At 37.5% G+C, this 13,301-nt stretch overlaps 1 protein-coding gene across 1 annotated transcript in view; it reads left to right on the top strand.

The window, feature by feature from the left end:
• The window catches only part of aqr (aquarius intron-binding spliceosomal factor), a gene marked incomplete at its 3' end in the record, with an annotated part of 90,636 nt that overhangs the window by 34,199 nt on the left and 43,136 nt on the right, over window positions 1-13,301 (top strand). The window contains exons 17-22 of the mRNA XM_056256158.1: window positions 4,186-4,364; window positions 5,307-5,474; window positions 8,886-9,055; window positions 10,142-10,383; window positions 12,312-12,455; window positions 12,574-12,643. Of these exons, the coding sequence (XP_056112133.1) occupies window positions 4,186-4,364; window positions 5,307-5,474; window positions 8,886-9,055; window positions 10,142-10,383; window positions 12,312-12,455; window positions 12,574-12,643 (973 nt within the window). The remainder of the gene's footprint in view (window positions 1-4,185; window positions 4,365-5,306; window positions 5,475-8,885; window positions 9,056-10,141; window positions 10,384-12,311; window positions 12,456-12,573; window positions 12,644-13,301) is intronic.

The following is a 13,301-nucleotide window of genomic DNA, read 5'->3' as shown; positions in this document are numbered from 1 at the left end:
TAACTAATGTAGTTAACTAGACTTTAATAAATGGAACCTTATTGTAAAGTGTTTCCGATTTATGTCTCTTGAGTTCAGTGTTGGACAGATCAGTTGTTTTAACCATTCATTAAATTGAATCGGTTCAAAGGAGTCATTAGTTCGCGAATCGGACGTGTCATTAACGGACCACGGTGATTATCCAGGCAGTTTAGGACAACGCACACGATTTGTCAAAACAGAAAACATTTCATCACTGGATAGATTTTTATTTTTATCGAAAGTGTGGTTTATGTCATCTGAATGCAAACGCTGTTCAGAGAAGATAAGGCAATGTTATTTTAGCACAATTCAGTAAAAAAAACTTTGGTCTTCCGACCTTTTACCATCGTGTATTCTCCAAGATATTCAGTCAACGAGGGAGGGAGAGAGAGCAAGACAGTTTGAAGACGGTAAGAGTGTGTGCGCGCGACCGGGGCTTTCTCTCTCTCTGCTCGCTCTCTGTTAAACAAGCGCATAAAACACCGCGCAAGTTCCAGTCTTCTTGCGCTTGATGTTTAAACTGACAGGACTTGCAAATTGATAAACTCTCACATTAGGATGGTTAAACTTTGCAATTAATCCGTGAATCACAAGCGTTACGGGCCGGGGAGCTGCTGGCACGTTTACTGATCATGAATCACGGATCAACTACGATCCCATACTTGACATCGCACATATCTGCGATGTGAATATCGTGGATGCGCACATCGCGATATCGATGCTAAAATCATACATCGTGCAGCTCTAGTGTACACATAAATCTCTGACCCATCGTCGTCTTCCTCGTCTAATTTCTGTCGCTCTACATACGTCATCTGGTATAATTGAAACGATTGGCTATGAGTCGTACAGGCGCATTTGATAGACATTCGTAGCACCCAATAAACGGCTCTGGGCATTCGTAAACCACACCTCAAATACGAGAAAATGAACATGTGGTTCCCAGACCACGTCTCAATCTCAATGAGACGAGGTCTGACGCCGCCTTCACACTGGCAGTTGAAATCAGCTCCGTAATACGCAATACACCCCCAACGGACGTCGTACTACACAGTGAAAAGCGTCGGAAGCGGGTAGAACAAAAATGGCGGAGAGATTAGAAAGGTTGATTCTGTCAGTTCTGTATGATCTGTCTGATGAGGGTTATAGAGATATTAATAGGAAGGCTGCTGCGTGAGGAAAGTTGCTCAGGACGTTGACATGTCAGGTCGGCTAAAAAATGTGATATAGTGGTATAATTTATACCACTATATCATATTTAGTTCGATGTCTGCCTACAATTTAATTGTATTAACTGCCCTAATAACGTTAGCAAATCATGAAAATAATCGTAATGATAATTATATGAAAATAATTACATGACAACTTAACTTTTAATAAAATAAATAATGATTTTATAACGATAAGAATTCAGGTTTGTTTATCAGTATCATAGCAACGCTAACTTCCGCTGGAATTGTCGGATAGGAACCGCCCGTAGCTTTTCGCAAGAGTTAAATTTTTTGAACGCATCCGGATGACCAACGGACACGATTTTCTTCGCACCGCACTCGGTCGGACCCGTTTCGGACCCATTCGCATGCGGTCTGCGAATCTCCATAGGAAATGAATGACTTCCGGTCGTTTCGGAGCCGTATCGGAGCTGATTTCAACTGCCAGTGTGAAGGCGGCGTGACGTTAGCCAGGCTAGATAAACGCCACACACTTGGCGAATATGCTCATTCTGATTCCGATTCTGAAGCGCTTTTTTTTTTTTTTTTCGGAGTTGAAGTGAATATGCGATGGGCTTGTGCTGAATATGGTTATGCATGACTCTAGTGGAATCGTGCCAGTTTGAAATGGCACATAAAACTTTTCTGTTTTATATCTAATTCAAAATACTCCCGCACGTATCTGAATGAATCGAAGTGCTCCAAACCTGCACGATCTGCTGTGAAACACAAACGCAGAATGTTGATATCCAGTGAAATTAATCAGTCAAACTCCAGAAATGATAAAAAGCACCTAAAAAGAAGTCCATATGATGTGTTTCTGCTGTATGTCTTCTGAAGTTATAATAATAATCAGTGTTTCCGCTATATTCCAAGATTCTAAAGTCTTTCAATAGCATAATGTGTGGTAAAAATGAATATTTAAGTCGTTAAGTTAAAGTTAATGGAAACTCGTCTCTCCTCAGTCATTCTCCATTCAGCATCAAACAGCGCGTCGCGTTCGGTTACGACAGTAACACGACAACACTCTCTTCAAGATCAATGTTCCCATTATTATACTTTATTTGTAGATAAACGTCTATGGTTTCATAAAACAACTTTATCTTGCTTGAGTTTTTAGCGCTTTTTAAATCATATTCCTTTCGGGTGTCTGTTAGATTACAGCACTGGAGTAGAGAGCGCTATGAATTGTTCTTCTTGCGCACTGTAACTGAAATTTAAAACTGTTAAAAGCAAAGGCTCAATAAACTGTTGGATGGATATAATACACTAAACATAGATGGATATAATCTCTTCGCTTTGTGCTTTGAACTTTTCAATGTGAAGCGATGTGACTTTGCATTGCTTCAAGTGCATCATCCTGCGCACGGGATGCGCATAATCGCTTTGCCACTCTTATTGGAGCCTTTCATATTATAATACTTAGGGGAGGTTTCTACACCTGGGGCAAGGGGGCGTGGCCATCAATGGGAATATCACTCATAGGCCACGCCCCCTCCACCTGGGGAAATGGGCATGCCGCCACAGCTGGAAAAAATCCTAGAGGAAACACTGAATAATAATTTGTTACATTTATATAGCGCTTTTCTGGGTACTCAAAGCACTTTACATAGAAGGGGGAATCTCCTCAACCTCCACCAGTGTGCAGCATCACCTGGATGATGCGACGGCAGCCATATTGCGCCAGAACGCCCACCACACACCAGCTTACTGGTGGAGAGGAGACAGAGATGAAGACAATCAGTATATATATATATTAGGGGTGGAACGGTACACAGAAGTCACGGTTCGGTTCATACCTCGGTTCAGACATCACGGTTCGGTACGATTTCGGTACAATGGAGTGAATAGCAAAACAAAAATATAGAAGGCTTTTTATATAAATGTCTTAAGCCTTGTATTTTTTAAATAAGTTTTATTAATAAAGGCATATAACCAGTTTATTTGTAGTGCACTGACAGTAGTTTTATATAATTAGTTTATTAATTAAATTATTAAAAAGACGAAAAGACCTTGAGATATGTTTGGTAATTGTACCTGAATGAATTTAAAATTAATTTGCTATTTCAGATCAAGATATTTGTTTTCCTTCATTTTAATTAACTAACTTTATTCTCATCTGAATTATAAATAATTGATTTCCGTATAAAATAATACTACCACTAAAAACTTTTGTTAACAGTTGTAGGTTACAGTTTGACATGAGTTTAGAGTGTGACAAAAGCACAATGTTGTGTTTTATTGCCAGTGTACACAAATATAAGTAAACAATTTGCCGTTTTAATGATGTCCTGTATGAAAAAAAATGACGGAGTATGTTTTTATGTTTCCACTGTTTGATCGCCCGTGCCTCTCTCACACACACACGCACACAGTTCGATCGCGCGATTCGCGCCCGCGCCTCTCTCTCTCTCTCTCGCGCACACACACACACACACACATACACTCCAGCATTGCAATCTTGATCGCAGCCTGTTCATTGCTGCGTTCACAGTCACACCAAAAGCGAATAGAGCGAAATTTATCGCTATTTAAGAGTTTTTATTTTTATTTTTACCGTGTATTCTCCGTGCAAATTCGTGCACCGAACCGTGACGCCCGTACCGTTTCGGTTCAATACGAATACATGTACCGTTCCACCCCTAATATATATATATATATGTATATATGGGGATGATTAGGAGGCCATGATGGACAGAGGCTAAGGGGATTTTTAATGACCACAGAGAGTCTGGACCTCGGTTTAACGTCTCATCCGAAGGGCTATATATGATAGCTTTGACATAGTTATTGTCTGATAAAAATCTTCAGAAGACTTGAGATGGTTGTTTCTTTTTAATCAGTTTTGGAGCTTGACAACTACTCCACTGTGATGTAAAGAACAGTGTGAACATGCTGATTTGTGATATGTTGTGTGTGTGTGTTGTGCTAACGTTGAGGGCTCTGTCACCAGGCAGTCGGAGTATGGAGGAGTGGTGTTTGGAGGATGGGCTCGAATGGCTCAGACCATACTGTCGTTCTCTATCGTGGAGGTGGCCAAGCCCAACATCGGGGAGAACTGGCCTGCCCGAGTCCGTGCCGACGTCACCCTCAACCTCAACATCCGAGATCACATCAAGAACGAATGGGAGGGTAAACCGCTCTTTCTGTCTCTGCAAACACTGGCGACACACTTAAAAAACACACTTGCAAACTCTGAGCAAAGCCTGAGCTGAACTGAAATAATATCTCGGCAAGGCAACATCTTTGTCTAATAATTCATAATAATAATAATAATAATAATTCATTACATTTATATAGCGCTTTTCTAGGCACTCAAAGCGCTTTACATAGAGGGGGAATCTCCTCAACCACCACCAGTGTGCAGCATCCACTTGGATGATGCGACGGCAGCCATATTGCGCCAGAACGCTCACCACACACTAGCTTACTGGTGGAGATTAAGTTGAAGTACTAAAACTAAATGGTAACACTTTAGTTAACATTAGTTAATGTATGAACTAACAATGAATGAGCAATACATTTGTTTCTGCATTAGTTAATCTTTGTTAATGTTAGTTAATAAATACAGCTGTTTCATTGTTTGTTCATGTTAGTTCACAGTGCATTAACCTAATGTTAACAAATACAAACCTTTGATTTTAATAATGTGTTAGTAAATGTTGAAATTAATATTAACAAAGATTAATAAATGCTGTAGAAGTATTGTTCATTCTTAGTTTGTGAACTAAGGTAGCTAACTAATGTTAACTAATGAACCTTATGTAAAGTGTTGCCGACTAAATAAACTAAAAACATATATACATTAAAAAACATACAGTATGATTAACAAAATTTAATAAAATTAATACAAATAATAAAAAACAAAACAAAATTACAAAAAATCTAAATGCCACGCAAAAAAAGAAAGTATATTTATTTATAAATTTATAAAATGAAAATGGAAAATACAATCTATTTAAAAATATTAACTAAAAAACTTGCACAAACGGCACTCACAATTTCTTCTGCACGCTAAGATGAGTATGCTCACTTCATCCTTCAGTCTCTTCACATCATGGTTCGTTGTTCCAGGTCTGCGGAAACACGACGTGTGCTTCCTGATCACGGTGCGGCCCAACCTGCCGTACGGCACACGCTTCGAGCGCCGGCAGCCGTTCGTGGATCAGGCCGGGCTGGTGTACGTGAGAGGCTGTGAGGTGCAGGGCATGCTGGACGATAAGGGCCGCGTCATCGAGGAGGGTAAGACTGTTTACTAGGGGTGTAACGGTTCACAAAACTCATGGTTCGGTTCGATACGATACAGTTGTATGACGGTTCGGTACGTTTTCGATATAGCAAAAAGAAAGAAATGCCTGAGAAATTTCCTTGATTGAATTTTTTTAATTATATTTTTATTAAAACTAACATCATAAAGTATGATTTTTTTTTACTTTGAGCAATGATGGAGCTATACTTAACTTTTCTTAGGAGCATATAAAACAAAACAGCTCCTTGGACAAAATGAAATATAATATTGTAGGCTAGTAGTTATAAACAAAGGTTTATTTTAGTTCAGATTAACATTTGAGGGCAGCAACTGTATTCATAATGTCACAATAAAACCGACGTAATGTTACTAGAAAGCATTATAGCCTAGGCTATTATTCCTGCCACACTTCCATGGTTACAGTTAGTAGTGTTACTACAGTAAACCCATGGTGAATGTGCTGATCTGTGGACACTGGATAGGTCATTCATGGCACAATGTTTCTTCCTGGTTTCCACGTCAGCGCTGTTTGATCCGTTAATAACGGAGAACTGTGAATGTCAAATTTGCCATTTGATGTTGGGTAATGTTGTGGTCACGCCAGCGTCTCTTACATTATGAGCGCGGTTGCCACGCGCGACACACCTACATTTGAAATAACAAAGTTTTGGTCAGCAGGAAAAATGGTCCAACCATTTTTCAGTTTAAAAATGCGTACCGAAAACCGAACCGAAAGCCTCGTCCCGAACGGTTGAAAACGAATACGTGTATCGTTACTGTTTACTGAGTTCGATCACCTCACTGCAACATTCAGCAGATCTGCGTTAGCCTGGAGAGAGCAGCTGGCATGTAAACGTACAGTTTGATGCAGCTTTTCAACCACACGTTATCGGTACTTAATAGGGCTGTGAATCTTTGGGTAGGCAGCGAATCGATTCGATTCATCGGTTTTCGATTCAAGAACGACTTTTGGAAATTCAGAAAGATTCGATTCAATGCGATTCACATTAAAATTCGATGCGATTCCTCATTTTTTTAATATGCATTCATAGGATTATTTAAATGCTTCCCCCAATGGGTCTTAGTCAGGGTGTGAATTATACAGCTGCCTTCGGGGGGTCAGAGAGTGGGAACAAAAAAACAAACAACTACTACACATTGTCTATTGTTAACGTTAGTTCATGTTAGTTTTTAATGAATCTATTATTATAAAAAATATTTCCAAAAGCCTATAAATTAGCATTTGTAGAAATGTAAACCAAGATTTAAAAAGGCTTTAAAAGTATTGTTAGTTCATCATACTAACTAATTTGTAGGATAGTGTTAATGCATACACAACCTTAAAGTGTTCCTGGTACATTAAACATCCTTCCATTGTGAGACTAAAAATACCATGAACTTTCCCAACTAAACCTTAACTAACTTTTCCTCATGGAATAGCTACTCTTTGTTCTCTTTATACTGAACATTTTCCTTGTGATTCTAAAAGAAAACGCGCCTGGTGTACTTGTGCTATATTAACGATTACGAATGCAACTTTAATGCGCATCTGATTGATGGATAAACCACGCGCTCTTATTTCAGTGTAATTAATGTTGTAGTTATGTCATCAGTTCAGTTTAACGACATTAAGTTACATTTCATTCATCATTCATGATTAATTGGAAGCGTGTGCATTTTAGACACCTATTATACGTTTTCTCTTTCCATGTAATAAATGCGCACCCTTGAATAAGTGGGGTTTTACTTTAACTGCTCAGGATGGGTATGACCCATTTCCGTAAAACTTCAGTATCTTATCTTAAAAAAAATAACGGCGACGTTTCCACGCAACGAACGCGTTATTTCATAGCAGTGCCCGCGCAATGATATGGCAGCTTTATCAATGGCTTGCTTTCTCGATAGAGAGCTGTCATCTGCTCATGTGAACACCAGTGGCTGTCCTGAGGAGAGCTCAAACATGGACTGCTCAAAAATCAGTAGATGAGAGCTATATGGGACCGAGCGCGAGCGAAATCCAGTGAAAGATGGTAAGAGTGCAGCGAGTATGTGAAGGAGAGCTATGAGGACGCGAAATGACGCCGCACAACGCCTCATTAATTCGCGCATGTAGTCATTTAATGTTTATATGTTTTAAAGCACTGAATCGCTATAGAATCGCAAATTATTCGATTCTTAGCATTTTAATTCGAATATTGACCGAAATAAACGATTCACGATTCAAAATACATGTTTCAAGATCGATTGCATATGCATTGTCAGGATTTGTAATCGATGCATCGAGAAAACGAATGAATCGTTACACCCCTAGTACTTAATACAAACATTTAAATAACAGTTAACTGTTAACAGTAAACTCTACTGTAAAGTTTATAGTTTGGGTATAAACGCCAATGTCTACAGTAGTGATCGAAATAAGAGTATAAATCATCTTTTGAAATGATTTTGACACATGTATGTATTGTGTTGCTCCTCGTTAGTGTTTGTCATTGAATCATTCATTTAACACAATTATTCACAATTCATCCAATAACTAAACATGACATTGACTTCATTCAAATGATTTATTTTAATTATTTTATTAAAATGAATATATTTTTTAAATAGACTAAAGCAATGAACATTGGCAGAACCTCTAGTTTGCATGTTATTTTGTTTAGTTGTCTAATGTTTTTTTTTCCCTTCATCGACCTCCATTTTACATTAAAAGAAAATTGTGTTTTTCAATTCCTCCAGAATCGCGCAGCTCCACTGCATCAGTGTAGACAGCGTCTGTGATTATAATGGCCTGTATTTGCTTTTGACGTGACACTCGCATCCGGTGTAGGCAAATGTTATCCGTTAAATGATAACTATTCGTCGATGTCTTGCTCTGGAGGCGGTCATATGCGAGTGTATTTGCCCCGCGGTCGCTCAATAACAAAACAAGCTGTTTTTGAAGCTAGATTAAATAAATGCTTTTTTATAATGAGAAGGATATTTTAAGCTCTGAAACTAGGAGAGTGATAGATCCCCACGGCCCATGAACACGGCTCTGACCCGATAAGATGAGCGATAAATCCATTAACTGGCCCAAATCTCTCCCTCACACCGACCCCTGGCCGTCCTCATTGCTGGACCTTGGGAATGTGGTCTAGAATCACTGGTAATTTCTGTTCCAGTGATATCTGGGTCAATTTACTTGACAAATGATCCCCAATTTAGACAGATATTTATTTCCTTCATTACAATTACATTTATTCATTTAGCAGAGGCTTTTATCCAAAGCGACATTCGATTACATTGTGACTCTGATTTATGGTTTTATTATAGTCAGATTACTTTAAAAAGCTTTGTATTGTTACAAGATTAAATGTGCTGTTCACTTGACTTTATTGATTATTGTGTTCTGATGCTTGCACCAGGTCCTGATCCGAAGCCCAAACTAAGAGGAGACACCAGGACGTTTCGGGTTTGGCTCGACGCAAACCAGTACCAGCAGGACATGACCAACAGCATCCAGAACGGGGCAGAAGACCCCTATGAGACCTTCAATATTATCATGAGGCGCAAACCCAAAGAGAACAACTTCAAGGTCAGACGATTCCTCCTGTATATTCTCACACAACCAGACCGTTGACCAGTGTTGTTATCATTAACTAAAGCTAAATGTATATAAAAATGCTTTTGTTAATTGAAGTTATATTAACTGAAATAAAATAAATTCTTAGTGTTCATTTTTTATTTTATTTAACCTTTATTTATTTCAATTAACAAAAAAACGTTTTTATATATATATTTTTTGTTTAGTTAGTTGCCAAAGCAATATTTCTATGGGTTTCTATTCTAAGGGTTAGTTCATCCAAAAATTAAAATTGTCCTCATCCTCTTGTAGTTTCAAACCCGTGAGACTTTCATTCATCTTTCGTTCATCAAACACAAATGTAGACATTTTGAATAAAATCTAAGTGTTCTGTCCATCCATTGAAAGTCTATTGACCCAAAAATCTGACACTTCAAAACGTCGATAAAGAGGTCGTAAAATAAATCCTTATGAATCAAGCGTTTTAATCCAAGTCTTCTGAAGAGACATGATCGCCTTACATGATGAACAAATTTAATTTAGGCTTTTATTCTCATATAAACATTATTCTGCGAACATAAACTAAAACTCAATCATACTTGCTTGATGCGAGAAAACACAAATCTCATTGGTTCTTGCAGAAGCTCAAACGTGCTGCGTAAGACATGAACCTCATTGGTTCTCATGTGTCAAGCAAGCTTCAGCTTCTGTGATCCAATTTAAATGCTTAAAACTTTGTTTGACGCTGATCATCAGTGTTTATACGTGAATAAAAGCCTAAATTTCATCTCTCAGATTTCATTTAAAATATCTTCATTCATTTCCGAAGATGATTTTGGGTGAAATATCCTTTTAAGTAATCAATTTACTAAAACAAAAACTGAAATAAAAATGTATAAAAACTACACAGACATTTTTTTTTAAACAATCTTATAAAATGACAAAACACAAGTACTTAAACTTTAACCAATATTTAAATGGAAAATATAAAACAAGAACCACCCAATCAGACGGGAATTATATATTCCCCTTTAAACATCATCTAATAGTGGTTCAATCATCCACAATTATCGAAAAATAATTCCTTGTTGCTTGCAGGCTGTGCTTGAGACCATTCGCAACCTCATGAACACAGAGTGTGTGGTTCCCGACTGGCTTCACGACATCATTCTGGGTTATGGAGACCCTGGTAGTGCCCATTACTCCAAGATGCCCAATCAGATCTCCTCCCTGGACTTCAACGACACCTTCCTGTCCATCGAGCACCTGAAGTCCTGTTTCCCCAATCTCACGGTGAAGGTGTCGGAGGACGATCCCGCTCGACAGGTCCCGCCTTTCAGGTCAGAAATTACCATTATTGGATCAATTTTCCAAATATATATATATATATATATATATATTAGGGCTGTCAAAATAACGCGTTAATTTCGATTAATTAATCTGAGAAGAAATAACGCGTTAAAAAAAATAACGCAGATTAATCCATTCCGTTTTGACCTTTGCGGAGCCGTTCTAGCCGTAGCCACCATTCGTGTAAAAAGGAGGGAGACAAGAACGCGCTGCTTGGATCATTGTTTGACGGAGTTCGTCAACTCTAAGTACCACATCAATGCAAAGCATCCAGGAGTGTGTGCGTGAGTCGGTGAGTGTCTGAGAGAAAGCGCGCTTGTGCGTGTGTGTGTGTGTTGTAACTTTTCACGCGCTCTCACGTCACACAACCATTTTCTCACGCACAGAAAAATCGCGCACCAAAGAGAGGACACGGAAACAGACAAGACAGACGTTATTATGATATTAAAAAAATCTCAGCTCTCAGATTCTGTCAATTTTATTACGAAAATCAAACAATAAATACCGTTGGCGCTTGTAAATGTGACATGACAGATCCCTATTGCGGCACGTGAACCGATCATCTCTAGCTAATAGTAAACAAACACGAATTAACAATGTTGAAAGATAAAGTAGGGCAGCCTAAAACTTACCGAAATGTATATTCCTCGATCAATCAGTGTTTTTCAACCGCGAAAAGAGGTCAATAAAACAGCTGGAGAACAATTATGTCACATAACATTTAGCCTAAGTTACCTCAGGAAAGCCATTTCATGACCATGTGATAGCACGTTATAGTTGGCTATAAGAAAAGAGCTATAGAGAGTGTTTTTCTAAATTTATGTAGCCTACTACTATATTACATATGTATTATATTTTTACTTCTATCAAAGTTGTTATTTGTAATAAACAAGCATTATATTTAATTTGAGCTATTTTTAACCTTAAATATTACCAGCTGATATGGCTCTCTGTATTTTTACAGCATTGGGTGAGATTTTTTGTTTCTTGAGAAAAATGAATGCCTATCTTGTATATTTATCCAAATGAGTCAATATTGCATCAAATCACAAGAATTAAATTAAATTGAAATCGTGAAATTTGTGTCAAGCAATAATAATAAAAACGTAGCTTACCAGAAATTGTACCATGTAAACATTGTAAGATTGTAATTAATTAATCTAAATTAATCGCATACACAGAGTATGTAATTAATTAGATTAAAAATTTTAATCGATTGACAGCCCTAATATATATATATATATTATTCAGACACCAGATATAATTTTTGATATTTTTTTACTAGTGTGTGCAGGACACTATACTTCATTTATGTAAGTGAGGAGAGCAAAGTAAAGTAAACTGTGACATATTATACCCAAATATTCTTCATACAGTGACTACCAGTGACATTGATACAAATTTGGGACCACAAATGATTCCGACACTTTGAGCTGATCATGTGTTTTCTGTGATTGCTAATGCTCTTTTTACACACAGACTGAACAACATGAAGCATTGCTTGGTCACTGGTTGAGCTAAAACTGGTCTTTTCTAATTGTGTAGTTAAATTTAACAGCTGACAGATATTCAACATAATTCATGTGTGAGAGTCTAACAGAAGGACGGACAAAACCAGTGAAATATCAACTATCAAGTTCTTGTCATATTGTATTACCATTTTCTAAACTATAGCGAATGAACTGTGATAATGTGAGAAATGTTGACGGTGTCTGAATACATTTTGGTTTGTGTGTGTGTGTGTATATATAAATATATATATATATATATATATATATATATATAAATATAAATAAATATAAATATAAAAAAACAGTTATTTTAAAATGTAATAACATTTCAAAATATTACTTTTGAACGGTAGTGCATGTGGACTATTTGTACAAGGTTTATAGAAATTGTGACTCTTCTCTACCAGGATTCGATTCCCTGTGCAGAATGTGAAGGCTAAGAAGCGTAAAGTAAATGAGGAAGAGACACAGGGCGAGGAAGATCAGACGCTGGTGGTGGAGCCTCACGTGATTCCCAACAGGGGCCCGTATCCCTACAACCAGCCCAAGCGGTGCGTGGAGGACACTCTATCATGACCCAATGTCTCCAGCAACGGGACAGTGAAATGCATGTCTGTATAAACATAACGCCTGTTCTGCAAAGAGTGACATGTTTGTCCACTTCAACAGAAACACCATCCAGTTTACACCCACCCAGATTGAAGCCATTCGTGCAGGGATGCAGCCAGGCCTTACTATGGTAAAAAAAAATCACTTACTACACCTTTTATTTATATATAAATTTTTTTCCTTCTTCCTGTTGTTTTAGTTTACCTTCTTATGAATTACACTACCGGTCAAAAATGTGCAATAATTAAGGTTTGTAATTATGGAAGCTTGTTTCCGCTACTAAATAAAAAAATAATTGTGACTTTTTATCTCACAATTGCGAGATATGAAGTCAGAATTGTGAGAAATAAAGTCGCAATTCTGAGAAATAAAGTCGCAATTCCAAGAAAAAAAGACAGAATTGAGACTTTTTATCTCACAATTGCGAGTTTACATCTCACAATTCTGACTTTATAACACATAATTGCGAGTTTATATCTCGAATTGTGAGATATAAACTCGCAATTGCGAGTTATCAGGCCAATTCTAAGGAAAATAAAAAGACTGACTTATTAGTTTTTTTATTAAAAAGACCTCAGAATAGTTTATATCTCGCAATTCTGACTTTATAACACGCATTTGCGACTTTATTTCACGCAATTCTGACTTTACAACCTGCAATTGCAACTTTATATCAATCAATTCTGACTTTAAATCTCGCAATTCTGACTTTACTACACGCAATTGCGACTTTATTTCACGCAATTCTGACTTTATAACACGCAATTCTGACTTTATATCTTGCAATT

Source organism: Rhinichthys klamathensis, unplaced genomic scaffold (assembly GCF_029890125.1).
Source record: "Rhinichthys klamathensis goyatoka isolate OS25496 unplaced genomic scaffold, OSU_Roscu_1.1 h1tg000123l_1, whole genome shotgun sequence".
Taxonomy (NCBI): Eukaryota; Metazoa; Chordata; class Actinopteri; order Cypriniformes; family Leuciscidae; genus Rhinichthys; species Rhinichthys klamathensis.
This window is presented reverse-complemented; position numbering and strand designations above follow the sequence as displayed.